At 37.6% G+C, this 16,411-nt stretch overlaps 1 protein-coding gene across 1 annotated transcript in view; it reads right to left on the bottom strand.

Moving 5' to 3' along the window:
* bean1 (brain expressed, associated with NEDD4, 1) overlaps nucleotides 1-6,204 on the bottom strand; it is a 63,385-nt gene extending 57,181 nt beyond the window's left edge. Inside the window, exons 1-3 of the mRNA XM_084109826.1 lie at nucleotides 5,812-6,204; nucleotides 5,175-5,249; nucleotides 4,204-4,332 (exon numbers count right to left, since the gene is read on the bottom strand). Coding sequence (XP_083965952.1) covers nucleotides 4,204-4,332; nucleotides 5,175-5,249; nucleotides 5,812-5,839 — 232 coding nt within the window. The 5' untranslated portion in view covers nucleotides 5,840-6,204. The remainder of the gene's footprint in view (nucleotides 1-4,203; nucleotides 4,333-5,174; nucleotides 5,250-5,811) is intronic.
* Nucleotides 6,205-16,411: the final 10,207 nt, after the last annotated feature.

Genomic DNA, 16,411 nt, shown 5'->3' with positions numbered 1-16,411 from the left:
TAACGTTTAGTTTGCTGAGTTTGTTACGTCTGAGTCCCATGAGCTGGTGCACCTTCAAAAGGGGTTCGGACAGAAACATTGGATGTATACGGTTCCAGCCAATGATCGGGCCGCAACCATTCCGGTTTCTGCCCCGGGGGACTCCAAGGACAATTTCGCTTCCTTTTCTTTTCTTTATGTATAGGAACACATTTATAAAGAGAAGTCATTTGACAGTATTATTTGAAGTGTTTGTTTGTGTAGCTATATTTGATGTTTTCATATTTGTTTATTTTGTGTAATGGCCATTATGCGTCTACGTATCCCCCTTTTTGTGTTAATTGGTGCTGGCCACCAATGTAAAAATTTGTTAACTGTTTCTGTATAAGTTAGTTGTGTTCTGTGAGAGAACAGGTCCTGTAGTCCCTAGACCTCTGTAATTGTTTGAGAGGCAAATACAGTGACTCATGTTTAGTTAAGTTTTTTTTTTTTCCTCTTTATAAATACTTTGGTTTACCTCAGTTAGGTTAACATTTGCTTTACTTTTGTAACCCCATTCTGTAGAAATAAACCCCTAAGCGTTTGCAGTAGCCTGCTGCCTCCGTGTTCTTTTTTTTTCTATCACATACACATTGCCTCAGGTTTCACAAAACTGGTCTCGTATAATAATTACAGCAATAACAAAAGATGATATTCTGATTAAAATTTTGCAAGGAAAAGAAGTAACTGCAGTCCCTTGAGCATGCATTAACATTCAGGAACCATTTTTCTAATATTGAATCAACTAGCAAAACTATTTTTTTAATTTGTTTTTATTGGATTTGTTTGCCCAGGGTTGAGAATGATCCCTTGATGGCTGACAACCTGCCTTTAAGTAATTCAACGAGAAGATGTATCACTCTCAGTCAAATATATGTATGAAAACATTTAAATTCTCATTCTTATATGACATTTCTGGCACTCTGAGTAGTAGTTTACATGCTTTATATTGTGTTGCGCTGTAACTCTGAGCTCTTTCAAGCTGCCAGACAAACTGAGGAGAAAAGTGCTCCCTTTAAACCAACCCTGCTTAATCAATTCAGTGTCAAGATAGCCCAGTTGAATCACAACTTGGAGCCACGTTGCCATGGTTTCTGTCTTGACCCCCAGCTAGCTGCCTACAGTTTGGTTTGTTTGTTTATTCCTCAGGATAAAACTGGTATCAACATTACAAGTGTGTGAAGTAGGGATGTCAATTTACAAAAATTCCCATAATCAATTGTTGTTTAAATTAACAAACAATTAATCGTTACCCTTAACCTCTTAAATCCGAAGCCAGGGAGGCTAGTAAGTTATCATGTTACTTAACAACAACTTGCTTAACCAACACAAAATAGGTGTCGTTTTAAAGTTTAGAAGATTGGCATTAGTGAATATAGGGAATATGACCTTAACAAGTGCTTTTAAATTTTCTAACATATCAGAATTGCTCTATTTTTTCAGCATGAAAAAATAACTGCTTTAAATGAAAATGTGATCTGTAAAATCATCATACATAACAGATAGACTTGTGTCATATAGCATTGAAAAGGTCTCAACTAGCAGAATACAACGAGCATGTTTGTTTCAGTTAGAGGCCAAACTAAACCAAGTACTTGTATGAGAAAGTGTCACCGATGCATGTGTAAACAGTATACACATGATGCTTTTGTGCCATGTTTTGGTCTGTAAGTTCCCACAACATTAGTAAACCGTAGTAGATCCCATATTTTTATTTAGAACAGATGGTCTCAAACGAGCCCGAATGAAACATAAGACAATGCGTAGATCACAGAGTAACATGACATGCTGCTTGGCTAAAGCTATAGGACTTCCGAGATCTGATCACATCGAGTTCATGACACAGTGTTTTCCAACGTCATTTGAAAGTTCAATCAATGGAAACTGGATCTCGGGTATGGTGGGTAGATATAGAGGGTAGGGACAATATGTAGAGACCAAACGGACAGTGTTTTACAGCTGGAGAGCGCTTGGATTGGTTTGATCGCTCAGATTGACAAGTCTTGATTTACCATGCGCCATAGAATAGGAGCGCACAACTGAAACAGCGCTGGAAAATCATCACTTCTCAACCAGGATATTATTACTTGTTTATTCTGTTTACATTAATTGTGGCGTTTACACAAACAAGTATTTCTCATGTTCAGTAAAATCGATTGTTTGGTGGGTTTTTTTTTTACCCTTGGTTATGTAAGAATTGAGAAATTAGAAAATGCCGGGCAGTCTGGTTGAGGAATGACCCATCCCCGAGAAGACAAAGGACCTTTCTCGAAATTAACATTTGACTCTCTCTTGAGAAACTAGCATCCCCGAGTCAATCACCTCCCCCATGTTGTCTCTCTCTCACGCTGAGATCACCAGATATTCACTCAAAAATCTATATGGGTTTAATGTGAATAATTATCATACAGTATTATACATGTTTGGTATCATTTGAAATGTCTCTGTGCGACTGGTACAAATGTCTCATTCCCAAAGAAGTAAACCAAAAGGTAATAAAGTTAAGAGTTTAGAGAACGTGCACACAGAGGAGGGTGGGTCCTCCAGGCAAATGGCATTCTGCTCCCAAAAGGTGTAAACTATGAATGCAAATTCCCACTGTTAGCAAATGTTTCCATGTGAAAGAAGTTTCTGTCTATATAAAGAAATGCAACAAGAGGCTCTGGGCGATTTGTAACTCAAATTAGCCCGTGATGCGGAGTGTATGCAAGACACTCCGCATCATGTATTTTATAATGTCAGGTTCGCATCTTCTCTCTTTATTCCAGAGCATTTGATGTTTTGTATTTATGAAATTGCCATGATACATTTACCTGACATAATAAATTGTTACATTTGATTTTATTCCGACTGACTCTGAAATTGTTTTCCCAAGTAGATTAAATGGATTCGTATGTTACCGCAAGTTGCGTCAGATTAGTGACCACTAATATTTGGAACTAATACAAGTGTACATGGTACGCAAAGACAAGAAGTGAATTTCCATTCAGAACAGCAAAAATGCTGCTTGACCAATCTAAATTTGGGTGTGTCTTACCTCTGTTTTAATTTAATGTTACTTTAGATAAGTGTACGTGGGAAACCACGGCATGGCCAATCCAAAGCTATTATAAGAGAAGTAATGTTGGTGAACTTATATCTGTAATAGTGGCCATACCTCTGCCTGAAGTAAATTTTATTTTAATTTCAAGTGTATGCAATCACGGGGGCTATACCAAAGTATATTTGATTGTGTAAGCGTGAATGCGACCAATCTCAGGTATATAGCCAATTACCTCTGTTCGGTGACCAAAACTGATGAGCTTGTGATCGTGAGACCCGCGTTAAGCAGAAGGCGTGAGGACCTCAGAGCGACGTAGCTTCCTAATATGAACTGGTAAAATATAAGTAAAGAGTTAAAAGGAATAATCAAACATTCGCTCACTTTTAATGATGCTCGGATATCATTAAAACCTTTTTCATTTATGGAGTCAGATGAAATAACGAGGTAATACATGAGAAAATGTAATTCATTTAATCTTGTTGTGTTGCGTGAAAGGAAAGACAGTAACGCGCAGAAACCTTCACCCGTTCTATCGGATACCACCATTGGACCGATTTAGACGGGCTTACAGTTAATTATGTTTCGAAATAAACGACTAGCCAAACTAATCAATTGCATGGCTTGAAGACATTAGGTGTGTTGGACTTGAAGCGGTGCTGTGCAGACCGATCAGTGTATGACATAAAAGTTTTGCAAGAGCGATTAGAGAGCAGATGGTTCCGTATGCTTTCTAATTGCTCTCGCAGTACTTTGATGTCATACACAATGATTGGTCTGCACAGCACCACATCAAGTCCAACACACCTATTAATACATTTATAATAAGTAACTATGGTGCGCGTCTCATTTATTCCTGTGTGTCTACTGCACGTGTTTTGCACGAGCCGTACACTTCTCAATTATTGACAATTTATCTATCATTGTTTAATCGTTAGCATCCCTAGTGTGAAGCCTCTGTTCTATAAATTTGTGTAAATTTGTGGTCTGTAACACAAGATGTGTATGTAACACATAAACCACCAGCAGTAAGTGAGATAAAAATCATGGACTGGAAGAGACAGTAAAGGATGATAGAAAAATCTCCACACTCTTTGAATACATTTTATAATTACAGAATATTTAAAACTGGATGTTTTGCTTACCTGAACAAATCAGTTTCATCAACATGTACTCCCTGCCACAGTCTTTCTTATAGTAACATCCTAATCGATTGACCAAACAAGTTCCAATTTTGATTTTCTCCTTTTTGCAAAGAAGGATGATGGTCTCATCTGCAGGAAGAAGAGAGAGATTAAAGGGAGAGAAAGAGAGATAGAAAGAATGTAATAAGTATGAAAGTGACGATCACCCAGATGTTTAAATGCCCTGTGGCTACATCATCATCATATGACCACAGACCCTATATATTATTTATGACAAAGGGCATCTTCATTCAAATAAAGCCAAAACACAAGTCAGTTCAGAGGGCATTTTTCCAGACACATACACCAACTAACCATCTCTTAAACACTTTAGCTTGTATACAATGCAAAAACAAGCACAATTTTAAAATTTGCAGTGTTTACGTGGGGTGATTATAAGTCGTATTCTTGTATTTTCTATAAGTCCAGTTGCACAAAAAAAGAGATGATTAGAAAATACGGTATGCATTGAGTTGTAAACAGTTTGATTGATTTTGAAATGGTTCATTCAAGTGCAAAGAACAAAATTTACAACTTGATGACTTCATGAATATTCTGGGTTATTCAGTTTATCTTACCAGTGATTCATGATTCAGGGTACTAATGATTTATTTACAATTTGCATTTGATCACATTCAGTACTTCTCAAAAACAACAGTGCCATAACTATAATATGAAAATGGAATTTAAACAGATAATACAAATTTTCTTGTTCTGGATGATTTCCTGGGCAATAACAAACAGAAAACCACTTCAAAGTATAGTTTTTCCATTGAACTGCAGCCAAATTGTGTATATCTTTAAAATGGAACAACAGCTGATAATCGAATGGCATAGGCTACATAAAGTGTACACTAACCTCCAGATAACCTAAAGCAACTATGCCTAATTATACTGGACGCATTTGAGAAAGCATGCAAAAAAGTACTCACATGCTTTGGTGTAATTCTTGCCAGTCTTGATTATATCAGAAGTAGTAAAAACAAGAGGACAATGCAAGAGGAAAACTGGAAATTAAAAGGGGCAGAGAGACAGAGAGAGTCAAAATGAGAGGGATGATATTTTAACTTCATTATCATAGGCTATTGTTTTATTTTAATTCTGCATCCCTGCCTGCTTGCAGGGTTGCCTCTGACAGCATTGCATCTCATGGGATCTTGGGATCTCAGATGTGTGTGCAGGTGCAATCATTCAGAACCAAGGGAGACCAACTGACTAGAGCAACAAGCTACCATGGAGCCAGGCTAACAATTCAACAAACTTAGAGTGGTACATAGTGACCTTTATGTTGTAACATTATTAGGTTACGAAAATAGCCAATTTTGAAGGGAGAAGATAGATAGATAGATAGATAGATAGATAGATAGATAGATAGATAGATAGATAGATAGATAGATAGATAGATAGATAGATAGATGTTACAACATAAAGCCATTTTTTATGTGACCTGTCAAAATATTTTTACACTTTACATTTCAGCGAAAGGAGACCATAGTCTCTCAGAGTACAGCGAAAACTGTCGTGTCTGTATGACTTTAAGATAAGGAACAGGTGAAGTAACCTACTTACCCGCTCGCAGAGAAGAAAATAGACCCATGCAAGTTAAACGTCAGTGTTTCTTGCTCTGCAAAGCCCATGTGGACTCAGAGCTGCAGCTGAATGTTACTCTGCTACCCTCCTCACACGTGTTTCAGCCTATCTACCACAGCCCTGCATATTCATCTCCTCTACATGTCTAAATATCTCGCGCGGTCGATTGTCTCGTTCACTGCATGCATGTGCCGCACATCAAATCATCTGACAGAGCTGCGCAAACGCCGCTTTAATCCGAATCCAAATTCCAAAACGATTTCTTACTTGATCGCGGCGCTTTCACAGAGACTGTTAAAATAACGGTTAACAATTGATGTAGCCTATGTGCATCCTCGCCTGCTCGCCACCTCATGGATGAGTCTCCTGGCACTTCATAAGGCTTTCTGAATAAAGAAATGAGGGCAGGTGATGCTGTGCCATTACAGAGAGAGGGAGAGAGAGGGAGAGAGCACTGCACTCGCGATAGACGAATACTTGGAGAGTAAATAATACGCCTCAATACAGAATAGATATAAAAGAGAAAATCATAATCTTGGTTGCTTTTCTCTCCTCTCTGCTCACTTTCCTGTTGAGCTTCTTGAAACAACAAATTAAATTTAACACGGCACATTTGTTATTATCGTAGGCTAAAGAGTGCAGATTTGTGTGCTGTATTGTTTAGGGATCATCAAAGAAAGCAACATAATACTGTACAAAATTTTTTTTGACTGAACTGAATTTTTGCTCTATTCACTAATTTGTTTTCACTATACACAAAACTGGGAGAAAGCACAAATAAGGACAACAACAGCAGTGACATTGAACCACTAATATTTCCATAGAAAGATAGATAGACTATATCACCAAATAACACCATCAACACCCTCTTTCTTGCTCAAACACACACTAAAAATTGCTTAATTTCAACATTTACTCTTCTCATCCCATGCACACTCTGGGAACTAGTGGCCTCTGCCCAGTTAATTAAAAAACAAAACAAAACAAAAAAACTATAGTTTAGTATAGTTGTATAGTTTGTATAGTTTGTATAGTTTTGTATTTGTATATTTTTAACCACAACAGTATATATATTGTGAATTAGTAAACCACCTTAATAAGTTCTGGGAACAGTTAATTCATGGCCAAAACAGGAGTGAGTAAACATTATTACTCACATTAATATCAAACGCCTATTTCCAAGTAAGTGGCATGCCATTAAGTTGTGACAAAATGTTCACAAGAATTGTGTAAAAAAAAAAAAAAAAATTCTCAGGTGTGAAAGTCTTTCTTTGGACAACCTCACTTTTACTGTAGCTAGAAAAAAATAATGCATTGCATTTTTTAAAAAAAGAAAGGAAATTCAACCCAAAAACTGTTTTTCTAAATCGATTTGACACACTTCTCCAAATGAATGTGGTTGCTCTTAAAACAATTAACACAGCAAACTAAACACACTCTGTTGGTGAAACAGTTCAATATTCACTGCATAATGAAGCACTGCATTTAATGCATTTATCAAAAATCTAAACTACAAGCGTGTTCTCTGTTGATTTGATAAATTCACCACAAATACATGAATAAAAATACAAGTTTTGCATGTTCTTTAATCATATTCTTCAAAGTTTAGTTGTATAACAATAAGTTTTCATTTGACCATAGAATTTTATCAACATCACAGCATATATTTTCGCAGTGAATGCTGAATCTATCCTTGGCATTATTGTGCCTCAACTTTTCCACAGGCCTCTTCCATCGCTTGAAGACGACTGGTTGTAATGGTTGCAATTTGCAATCAAATACTTTCCATGTCAAAGAGAAGAGGAACTCCTCAATTGGATTCAGGAAAGGAGAATATGGTGGAAGGAACACCATCCTTAAAAGTGGGTGATGCTCAAACTACTCTTGCACCAGTGCTGGTGGATTTGGATACTGTCCCAACTACAAAATTTCGCTCCATTTGCTCTTGATTATCCTGTGGAAAGTGGTTTTCATTGAGGGAGTTTAAAAAATGTAGGAGCCTTTCTAATGTTGTATGTCCCGGGACATTGACTGTGGCACGATGGCCAATCACATCCTCTTCCTACATTCTCAGCTCTTCTTGCTTCTTCTCCTCTTCCTATACCCTCTATTCCTCTCCTCTCAGCTTTTTCTCTTCTGTTCCTCTCCCTCTCATTAATTCCCTTCCACTACCCTCTCCACTACCTCTCACTGTTATACTTCTTTTTCCCCTTCTCATTATTCTTCTTTTTTGTTGTTTTTCTTAACCCCATTTTTTTTGCTGTTGTAATTGAAATAGCTGTGTAAACAATTAGGAAATTAGCATTTCTTATGTTGTGTCTCAGCAGATTTTTGGGGCTAGTTAAAAAAAAAAAAATGCCATGTGCAATTGAGAATTTAACAAATAATAGATTTTTGTTTGTTGTGTTGGAAAAATGGTACACAAGTCAAGTCAAGTCAAATCATCTTCATTTATATAGCGCTTTTAACAATGTAGATTGTTCCAAAGCAGCTTTACAGTGATAATAGGAGATTACAGTAACAGAGATTGTTTTGACTTTTTTAGCAGCTCTAGAATAAAGTTATTGTCCAGCTAAAGTTAGTTTGATTGATTCATTTCGGTCGCAACGATCATTAGTTATTAACTTAGGGGCCGCTAACACGACACCGTTTTAACAGAAAACTCTTAAGTTCTTTCTGCGCAAACTTCAAAAATGCGAACCAGTGAGAACGCCGATAGTGTGCAAATGTGTATTACGAGTTCAGTCTATAGGTATGTGCGTTTGAATATATGTGCGCAGGCGTGTAGTCCTTCCCTACAAATCAACCCTCAACATACTACTTGTCTGGCCTTAAAATTAATAATACAGAATTTTTATCGCTTCCACGTAGCCATGCGAACCGGAATTTTCACGCCAACTCTTTATCTGTACAGAGGTAAAGGGAGGGGAAGGAGGCCTTCACAGGGGAGAGACTAGTTGACACTTCAGGATTGTGCTGTCGTCGCGTCCAGGCACAGGTCCTTCATCAGATCTGGATATGGCCTGGATCCGGCGGACTGCGGTAAATCTCGGGATAAACAGAGAGACTAATATTAGCGTACACGCCATTCTTCATATGATGTAATGAGTACATCAGGATTTATGGGAAGTGTTCCCAGTTTCGGCTGACCTAATCTATGCAGCCTAACATTGAATTATAATAGTCTATAATGTGTATGCTAGGTCAAAGAGATGTGTTTTTAGTCTAGCTTTGAACTGACAGAGTGTCTGCTTCCCGGACAATGTTACGAAGACTGTTCCAAAGTTTTGGTGCTAAATAGGAAAAGGATCTACCGCCAGAAGTAAATTTTGATATTCTAGGTATTATCAACTGGCCGGAATTTTGAGATCGCAATAGACGTGAAGGACTATAATGCATTAAGAGCTCGCTCAAGTACTGCGGAGCTAAACCATTTAGTGCTTTGTGAGTAATCAGCAATATTTTAAAATTTATACGATGTTTAATAGGGAGCCAGTGCAGTGTTGACAGAACTGGGCTAATATGGTCATACTTCCTGGTTCTGGTAAGAACTCGAGCTGCTGCGTTTTGGACCAGCTGTAATTTGTTTATTAAGCGTGCAGGGGAACCACCCATAATAGCATTACAATAATCTAGCCTTGATGTCATGAACGCATGAACTAATTGTTCTGCATTTGTCAATGAGAGCATATGACGTAATTTAGATATATTTTTAAGATGGAAAAATGCGGTTTTACAGATACTAGACATGTGACTTTCAAATGAAAGATTGGTATCAAAGAGCACACCCAGGTTCCTAACCGACGACGACGACTTGACAGAGCAGCCATCAAGTGTTAGACAGTATTCTAGGTTATTACGCGAGGAAGTTTTTTGTCCAATAATTAGAATCTCTGTTTTTTCAGAATTAAGTAGTAGGAAATTACTAGTCATCCAATTTTTTATATCACCTATACATTCCATTAATTTTGTGAATTTGTAAGTTTCGTCAAGGCGTGAAGAAATATAGAGCTTAGTATCATCGGCATAACAGTGAAAACTAATTCCATGCTTCTAATGATATCTCCCAAGGGTAGCATGTACAGAGTGAAAAGCAACGGTCCTAGTACTGAGCCTTGTGGTACGCCATACTGAACTTGTGATCGATGAGACATCTCTTCATTTACTGCTACAAACTAATAACAGTCAGATAAGTATGATTTAAACCATGCTAATGCAATTCCACTAATAATTTTCAACATAATTTTCGAGTCTATTTAAAAGAATGTTGTGGTCAATAGTATCAAATGCAGCACTAAGATCGAGTAACACTAATAGAGAGATACAACCACGATCGGATGATAAGAGCAAATAATTTGTGACTCTAATGAGAGCAGTCTCAGAACTATGGTACGGTCTAAATCCTGACTGGAAATCCTCGCAGATATCATTTCTTTCTAAAAAGGAACATAGTTGTGAGGATACCGCCTTTTCTAGTATCTTTGACAGAAAAGGTAGTTTCGAGATCGGCCTGTAATTGACTAATTCTGTAGGATCAAGTTGCATGTTTTTAACAAGCGGTTTAATCATAGCCAGTTTACAAGTTTTTGGTACGTATCCTAATGACAAAGATGAATTAATGATATTAAGAAGAGGATCTATGATCTCTGGAAGCATTTCTTTCAGTAGCTTAGGTATAGGGTCTAACATACATGTTGTCGATTTAGATGATTTAACGAGTTTAACAAATTATTCCTCTCCTCTAGTAATGAATGAATCACATTTTTTCTTAGGGACACTACAATGCACTGCCTGATGCGATACTGTAGTAGACGGTTGCATAGTTATAATTTTCTCCCTGATCTTATCAATCTTGTAAGTGAAGAAGTTCATAAAGTCATTACTGCTGTGCTGCTTGGAAACTTCTGTGCTTGAACACAAATGATTGTGATTTTTGTAAACCCAATAAAAAGAGCTGCAACTGTTTTTTTTTCCCCTCCAACCCGTTTAGGACATTAGCGGAGTTTTCGGTTCACTGTGTTAACTTTTTTGAGAGCAATTACCTGAGTTTGGAGAAATGTCAAATCAATTAAGAAAAACTGTAATTCCAGTAAATTTTTCAATAAAATCAAAGTGGTGTCAAAGCTCATTGCACATTTTGACAACTTTGAATGGCTCTATACTGATGAACAAAAGCAAGTTGAAATTCAGAAAACAATTCTATACATAAAAAAGCACATACTCTGTGACAGACAATGATGACATTTTTTTTTACACTAAACTGACTTAATTTACTCTTCACTGTTCTTAATGCCAGATATAATAACATAAAAATCAATATTTATATTAAATTTATACTTGTATACTTATATTAAAATTGTACTTGACATGTTGGTTTATGACTGTGAAAGAGCTTCAGAACAAGATCTTGTCCTTAATTTCTGACATGTGTAGAGAGACTATCAGAGGAGGGTGCAAAAGTGCCATGTTGGCATTTAAACAAGTCTTGGGATTTTAGTTCCATGAGGAAAGCGTTTAAAAGTAGAGAAAACAGTCACAAAGGCATAGAACAGTGGGCAAGAGGAACAACAGCATGCTGTGGTGTGATGCAAAGTAGCTGTATATCTGTCATTGTCTTTTATAACTTTACTGTGGTTTACGTGCAACTCAGGAAAGCCCCGTTCACTTTACTTGTCTTTCTGCAGATGTTAAATCTCAGTGGAGGTAAAGTACAGCAGGTCAGCATTTTCTAAGTGAAAGTGTGAATCACTTTCTTACACTAGTACAAGATCACACCTCTGGGATTTAAGAATGCAACAGCTCAGCAGATATAAATGGGAACAGAACGTGCATAAGCCATTAGATGAATTGCCATTGCTTGTTTCAAATCTCAACAGCCCCTCTTTATTGGCATGAGCTGTGCTGTGCCATACATCATTCACTTTGCATAATTTACTGAAACAGACGTATTATTATTAGTCCTGTCTTTGTATTTCAGAGCTAATGTGTTTGTGTCACCCTGGACACACACACACACACACACACACACACACACACTCCACCTAAATATGTTCTGTACACACAGATGACTATTTACAGAAATGACAACCACAGTCTACAACCAAATTCACTCTTGAAAACTGCACAAAATTAAAAATCATGATGTTATGGTTATCACCATATCACCAATTTTCAGAATGGCTCTTGCTTTCAGTCCTGAATTTCAAACCCACAGAACCGCACATTTTGTATGTCTGTATATACTCATTTCAGTTCATGGAGATCTCTCATAACAAGCTGATGATCTGAATTAGGTGTGTTAAATTCAGCATGAAATGGACGTTGTGATAAGCTTAAACATGAAAATCTTAAATCACAAACCTCCCCACAATATAGATGATGTATGTTTGAATTCACTGTACTCATTAAAGATTAGGCAAAAAGTATACCCGGATGACTTATTACTTCCGGTGAGATCCAGAAGTGCGCATACGATGGACAATGACAACGACAGCATGGCGTAGTCATGTAGTACGTCCAGATTACATTCATGCTATATAGAAAATGTTTGTAATGTTGTAATGAAAATGTTATAGAAAATATACTTTCACAAAGTATAGTAATAGGCTACTTGTTTAAAATAAGTACCTACTCAGAAAACATGCAATTTTGGATGCAGCCATAGTCTTTTCATGAGTTCACACTTACATATAATCAGATAAAGTATAAATTATGCGTATATGGCATGCTGTCCGAGGAGAGGGCTCCGAGCTCGGAATTTGGCACGAACCCAGAGCAGGAGTTTCGATTACAGAAGCTCAAAACCTTTAGACCCTGTTTACACCTGTATTTAACGTCGTCCACTTGATCCGATTGACCAAAACGCATCTTAATACCAGGTGTAAACAGGGCCTCAGATTCTCAGTGTTGCTGTTACTGATGGTAAAAAGACCAACGATCATGATCCACATGCACACAAGAGACAGAGAGAGACATATGCAGGTGTCCCTGATGTGTTTGTGAGAAAGAGTGAGAGAGATAAAAGGGGGATGCATGCCCTTTTGAGTGTGTAACAAGGATATGACATAAGCCAAGGAAGACATCTGATTGAACTCTCTGTGAGGGCATCAGAGTGGAAGGTACATTGTGGCTTGCTGGGAGGGGGGAGGGAGGGGTGACAGGGACTAGTGTTTCTGGATGAGGTTATATAACATTCTTTTTTCAGGAAAATCATCTTTAGTGTAGCCAAATTTTCATTATTGTAAGAAGAGGTATGTTCATTAAAATACACTCAGAGTGAAAGTGCAAGAGAGAGAAGACATACAATACGAGAAGGTTAAAACAGGTAAAGGCATTTCCTTGGATTTGCTGACCTTTCTTAATCCTAAAGTCTCCGTTTTGGTCCGTCTACACTGAAATGCAACCCTGGAGTTTACAAACTAAAGCGGGGTCTGCAGCGTTTTCGAAAGTCTCTGTTTTCGAGGGTAAAAAAATGGCAGAGTAGTAGACAACAGGTGTAACCATAGCGAAATGAAAACACAGTGTAAACGAGGCCTCAGTCACCACGTTCCTTCCTGGTCTCCTGGTCAATTAGTATCGCCTGGTCTCTCAGTCCATCAGATTACGCCTGGGCCTCCACATCTCCCGGTGACATCTCTGTCGTTTGGGCCCCAAAACTCCACCATGACTTCTCCCTCCATCAGTTCTTCTGGCTGTATCCTGTGTTGCACTGGGCTCTCATCGACCGCATACTCCATGGTTCCTTCCACCATCAGAACCTTAATGGTTTCTCCGGCTGACATCCCTACTTGGTTCCTGTTCTCTGCTGGCCCCTCTTCCACCTCCAGAGCCCCCAGAGCCTCCATTAGTTGTTCAGGTGGGGGATGTTATGTCAAGATTAGTGTGTTTCTTAGATTAGTGTACTTTCATTTTTATGGACTTTTAGTTTCTCTTAGTTTCCTGTTCCCTTTATCCTGCTTTTCTTTAGTTGTCATGGTTATTCATTATGTTACTAATTAGAACACACCTGTTTGCATTTGAATTCATCACCATGCCTTTTAAGTCCCTCAGTTTCTTCAGTTTATTGTCCTGTATTGTTTGAGCATGACACACTGTTTTGTTTGTGTTTGGATTACCTGAGTTAATTCATTAACAAAAAACACTTTTACTTTGATCTTCTTTGCCTATCTTCTTTATCCTTAGACTAAACGATACAGGTCTATTGTAAAAAAAAAAAAAAAAAAAAAAAATGGGTGTATTTAGTTAGCAGTGATCACATCCATTGTACTACATTTCTTCCTGCATGGACATACGCTACTGTTCAAAAATGTAGGGTCAGTAAATTTTTATATATTTCTTTTTTTCAAAAGAAATCTCTTATGCTCACCAAGGCTGCATTTGCAAAATACAGTAAAAACAGTAATATTGTGAAACAGCCATTACTGCAGTGTAACATGATCTTTCAGAAATTGTTCTATTATGATTATTTGATGCTCAAGAAACATTTCTTATTATTAACAGTAAAAAACAAACAAAAAACAATTGTGCTGCTTAATATTTTTGTGGAAACTGTGATATATTTATTTGATGAAAGTTCAAAAGTACAGCATTTATTCAAAATAGATTTTTTGTAACATTATGGATGTCATTACTGTCACTATACTGTATGCTCAATTTAACCCATCCTAGCTCAGCAAATGTTAATAATTTTGTTTAAAAATGTATGCCCATAAACCACAAACCAACCAACCAAAAACAAATAAATAGAAATCACAAAATAGTCCTGATGCTCCTTAGGTTTCGTTATTGTATAACATAATTTATTTTCGTACTGCATAAATAAAATGGATTGTCTGTGTTCAAGGTGTTCAAAATGTTGACATTGTGCTGTCCTCTTGTGTTCACGTTGTCAAACTGCACTTAGAGTGAAAGCTTTATTTCTTATTTCTAATCCTCGCTTACTGTTTCAATAAAGAACTAAATGATCCATAAATGATGAAATGTGACAATGATGTGATTTGCATGTATATTCTGTATATTTCCTCTGTATCTCTGTTCATATTTGTTTGAAACTGTACAGGGCTCGGATGGGGAGTGTGTGAATATTCTCATGTGAGATTGTGATTTTGTATTAGCCCATTCTTCTATACAGAATCTTTTTGTTTAACATGTATTTCTTGATTTTTTTACTTGAGCAGCATGAAACAAATTAAAAATGTGTGTATCTATGACAGTGTTTAGTTAAAAAAAATTAAACCAAAGTTAAATCCAAACTCTGAAACAACCCATCTGACAATATTGCAGTGAAGCTCTAAGAAGATAATTTTATCATTCAATTAATGGGGGGTTGACAATACATATTGACAATACTGACAATACATATTGTCAGTGCTCTGGATTTGGGCCAAATTCTAAACTCGGAGCCCTCTCTTCGGACAGCATGCCAAATATGCATATTTTACTATATCTCTGCTTATATTTAAGTGTGAACTTGTGAAATGGCAATAGTCATTGGCAGACGGCAGTCCATGACGTCACATGAAGATCGAGCCCCCTTAGGATTGATACAGGTTATACGGAATTATGATGGGCAGTTTGCAAGTGCCCCCTGTATTTTGTTTGCCTCCCTTCCCAACTATTGTTGGATTTTGAAGTAGGGATATATGCTCTCCCCTAGGATGGGTGCTTTTATAGCCAAATCGGTGTATGAGCTGCTCGCCCCCAGTTACATTGAGGTCTTTAAGTAGGGCATAAGCTTCCCTGTGTCTTCCTTGAGGTATAGAGCCTGGTTGATAAGTGTTATTGGGCAAACTGTAATAGGCTATGTCTTTCTCTTGCTTGCCTCTCTTTTCTGAATAATATTATTATTCATAATCCGGCCCAGATCCGGCCCACATCTGGTACACGTGGATTCCACGCGGCCCGGATGTGGGCCGGATCTGGGCCGACACTATATTGCTGTCTGGGATGGTAGGGACATTGGCAATACTGAAGGTTGTAGCTTGGGCATTATGAGTTGGACTACATTTAAGAAAAACAAGTAGTTGTCCACTACTTTTTTTGCACCCTGCAGAGCTTTCACAGGCAATATTTGAGGGATACCAGAGCATACCCGAGGCTATGTTGTGTCTCCCCCTACTGCTCTTGGGGCTTTGGGTAGGGGTCTGTCCCGCAAAAGAGGAAGGAAGGTTGTACTAGCCATGACTTCCCTTGCTATGAAGCATAGACAGGCACTCTGCGTGTGATGTCATGGACTGCCGTCTGCCAATGATTATTGCTGTGTGTTTACACATGCTTCAGACACTGGCCACACTGATGCCATTCCCAATAGTGTCAACAACAAGATACATTGCACTGATAAGAAAAAATACTTATTTCAGTCCTACTGACCCCAAACTCTTGCACAGATGTGTAACTAAGGTTACTGTATATAATACTTGTTTAGAAGACAGTACAATAAAATGGTGATGATAAATATTAATCATATTAATTTTCCTCATTATATAGCATCATCTCTGTGTTCATTGCAAGAAAGCCCTTTGATCTGTGAACACTATGAGTGGCAGAGTCTGAAGCCTCAGGAAGTCCCAGCTGGGTGTCT

Source organism: Abramis brama (assembly GCF_963993115.1).
Source record: "Abramis brama genome assembly, chromosome: 3".
In the NCBI taxonomy this organism is placed as follows: Eukaryota; Metazoa; Chordata; class Actinopteri; order Cypriniformes; family Leuciscidae; genus Abramis; species Abramis brama.
This window is presented reverse-complemented; position numbering and strand designations above follow the sequence as displayed.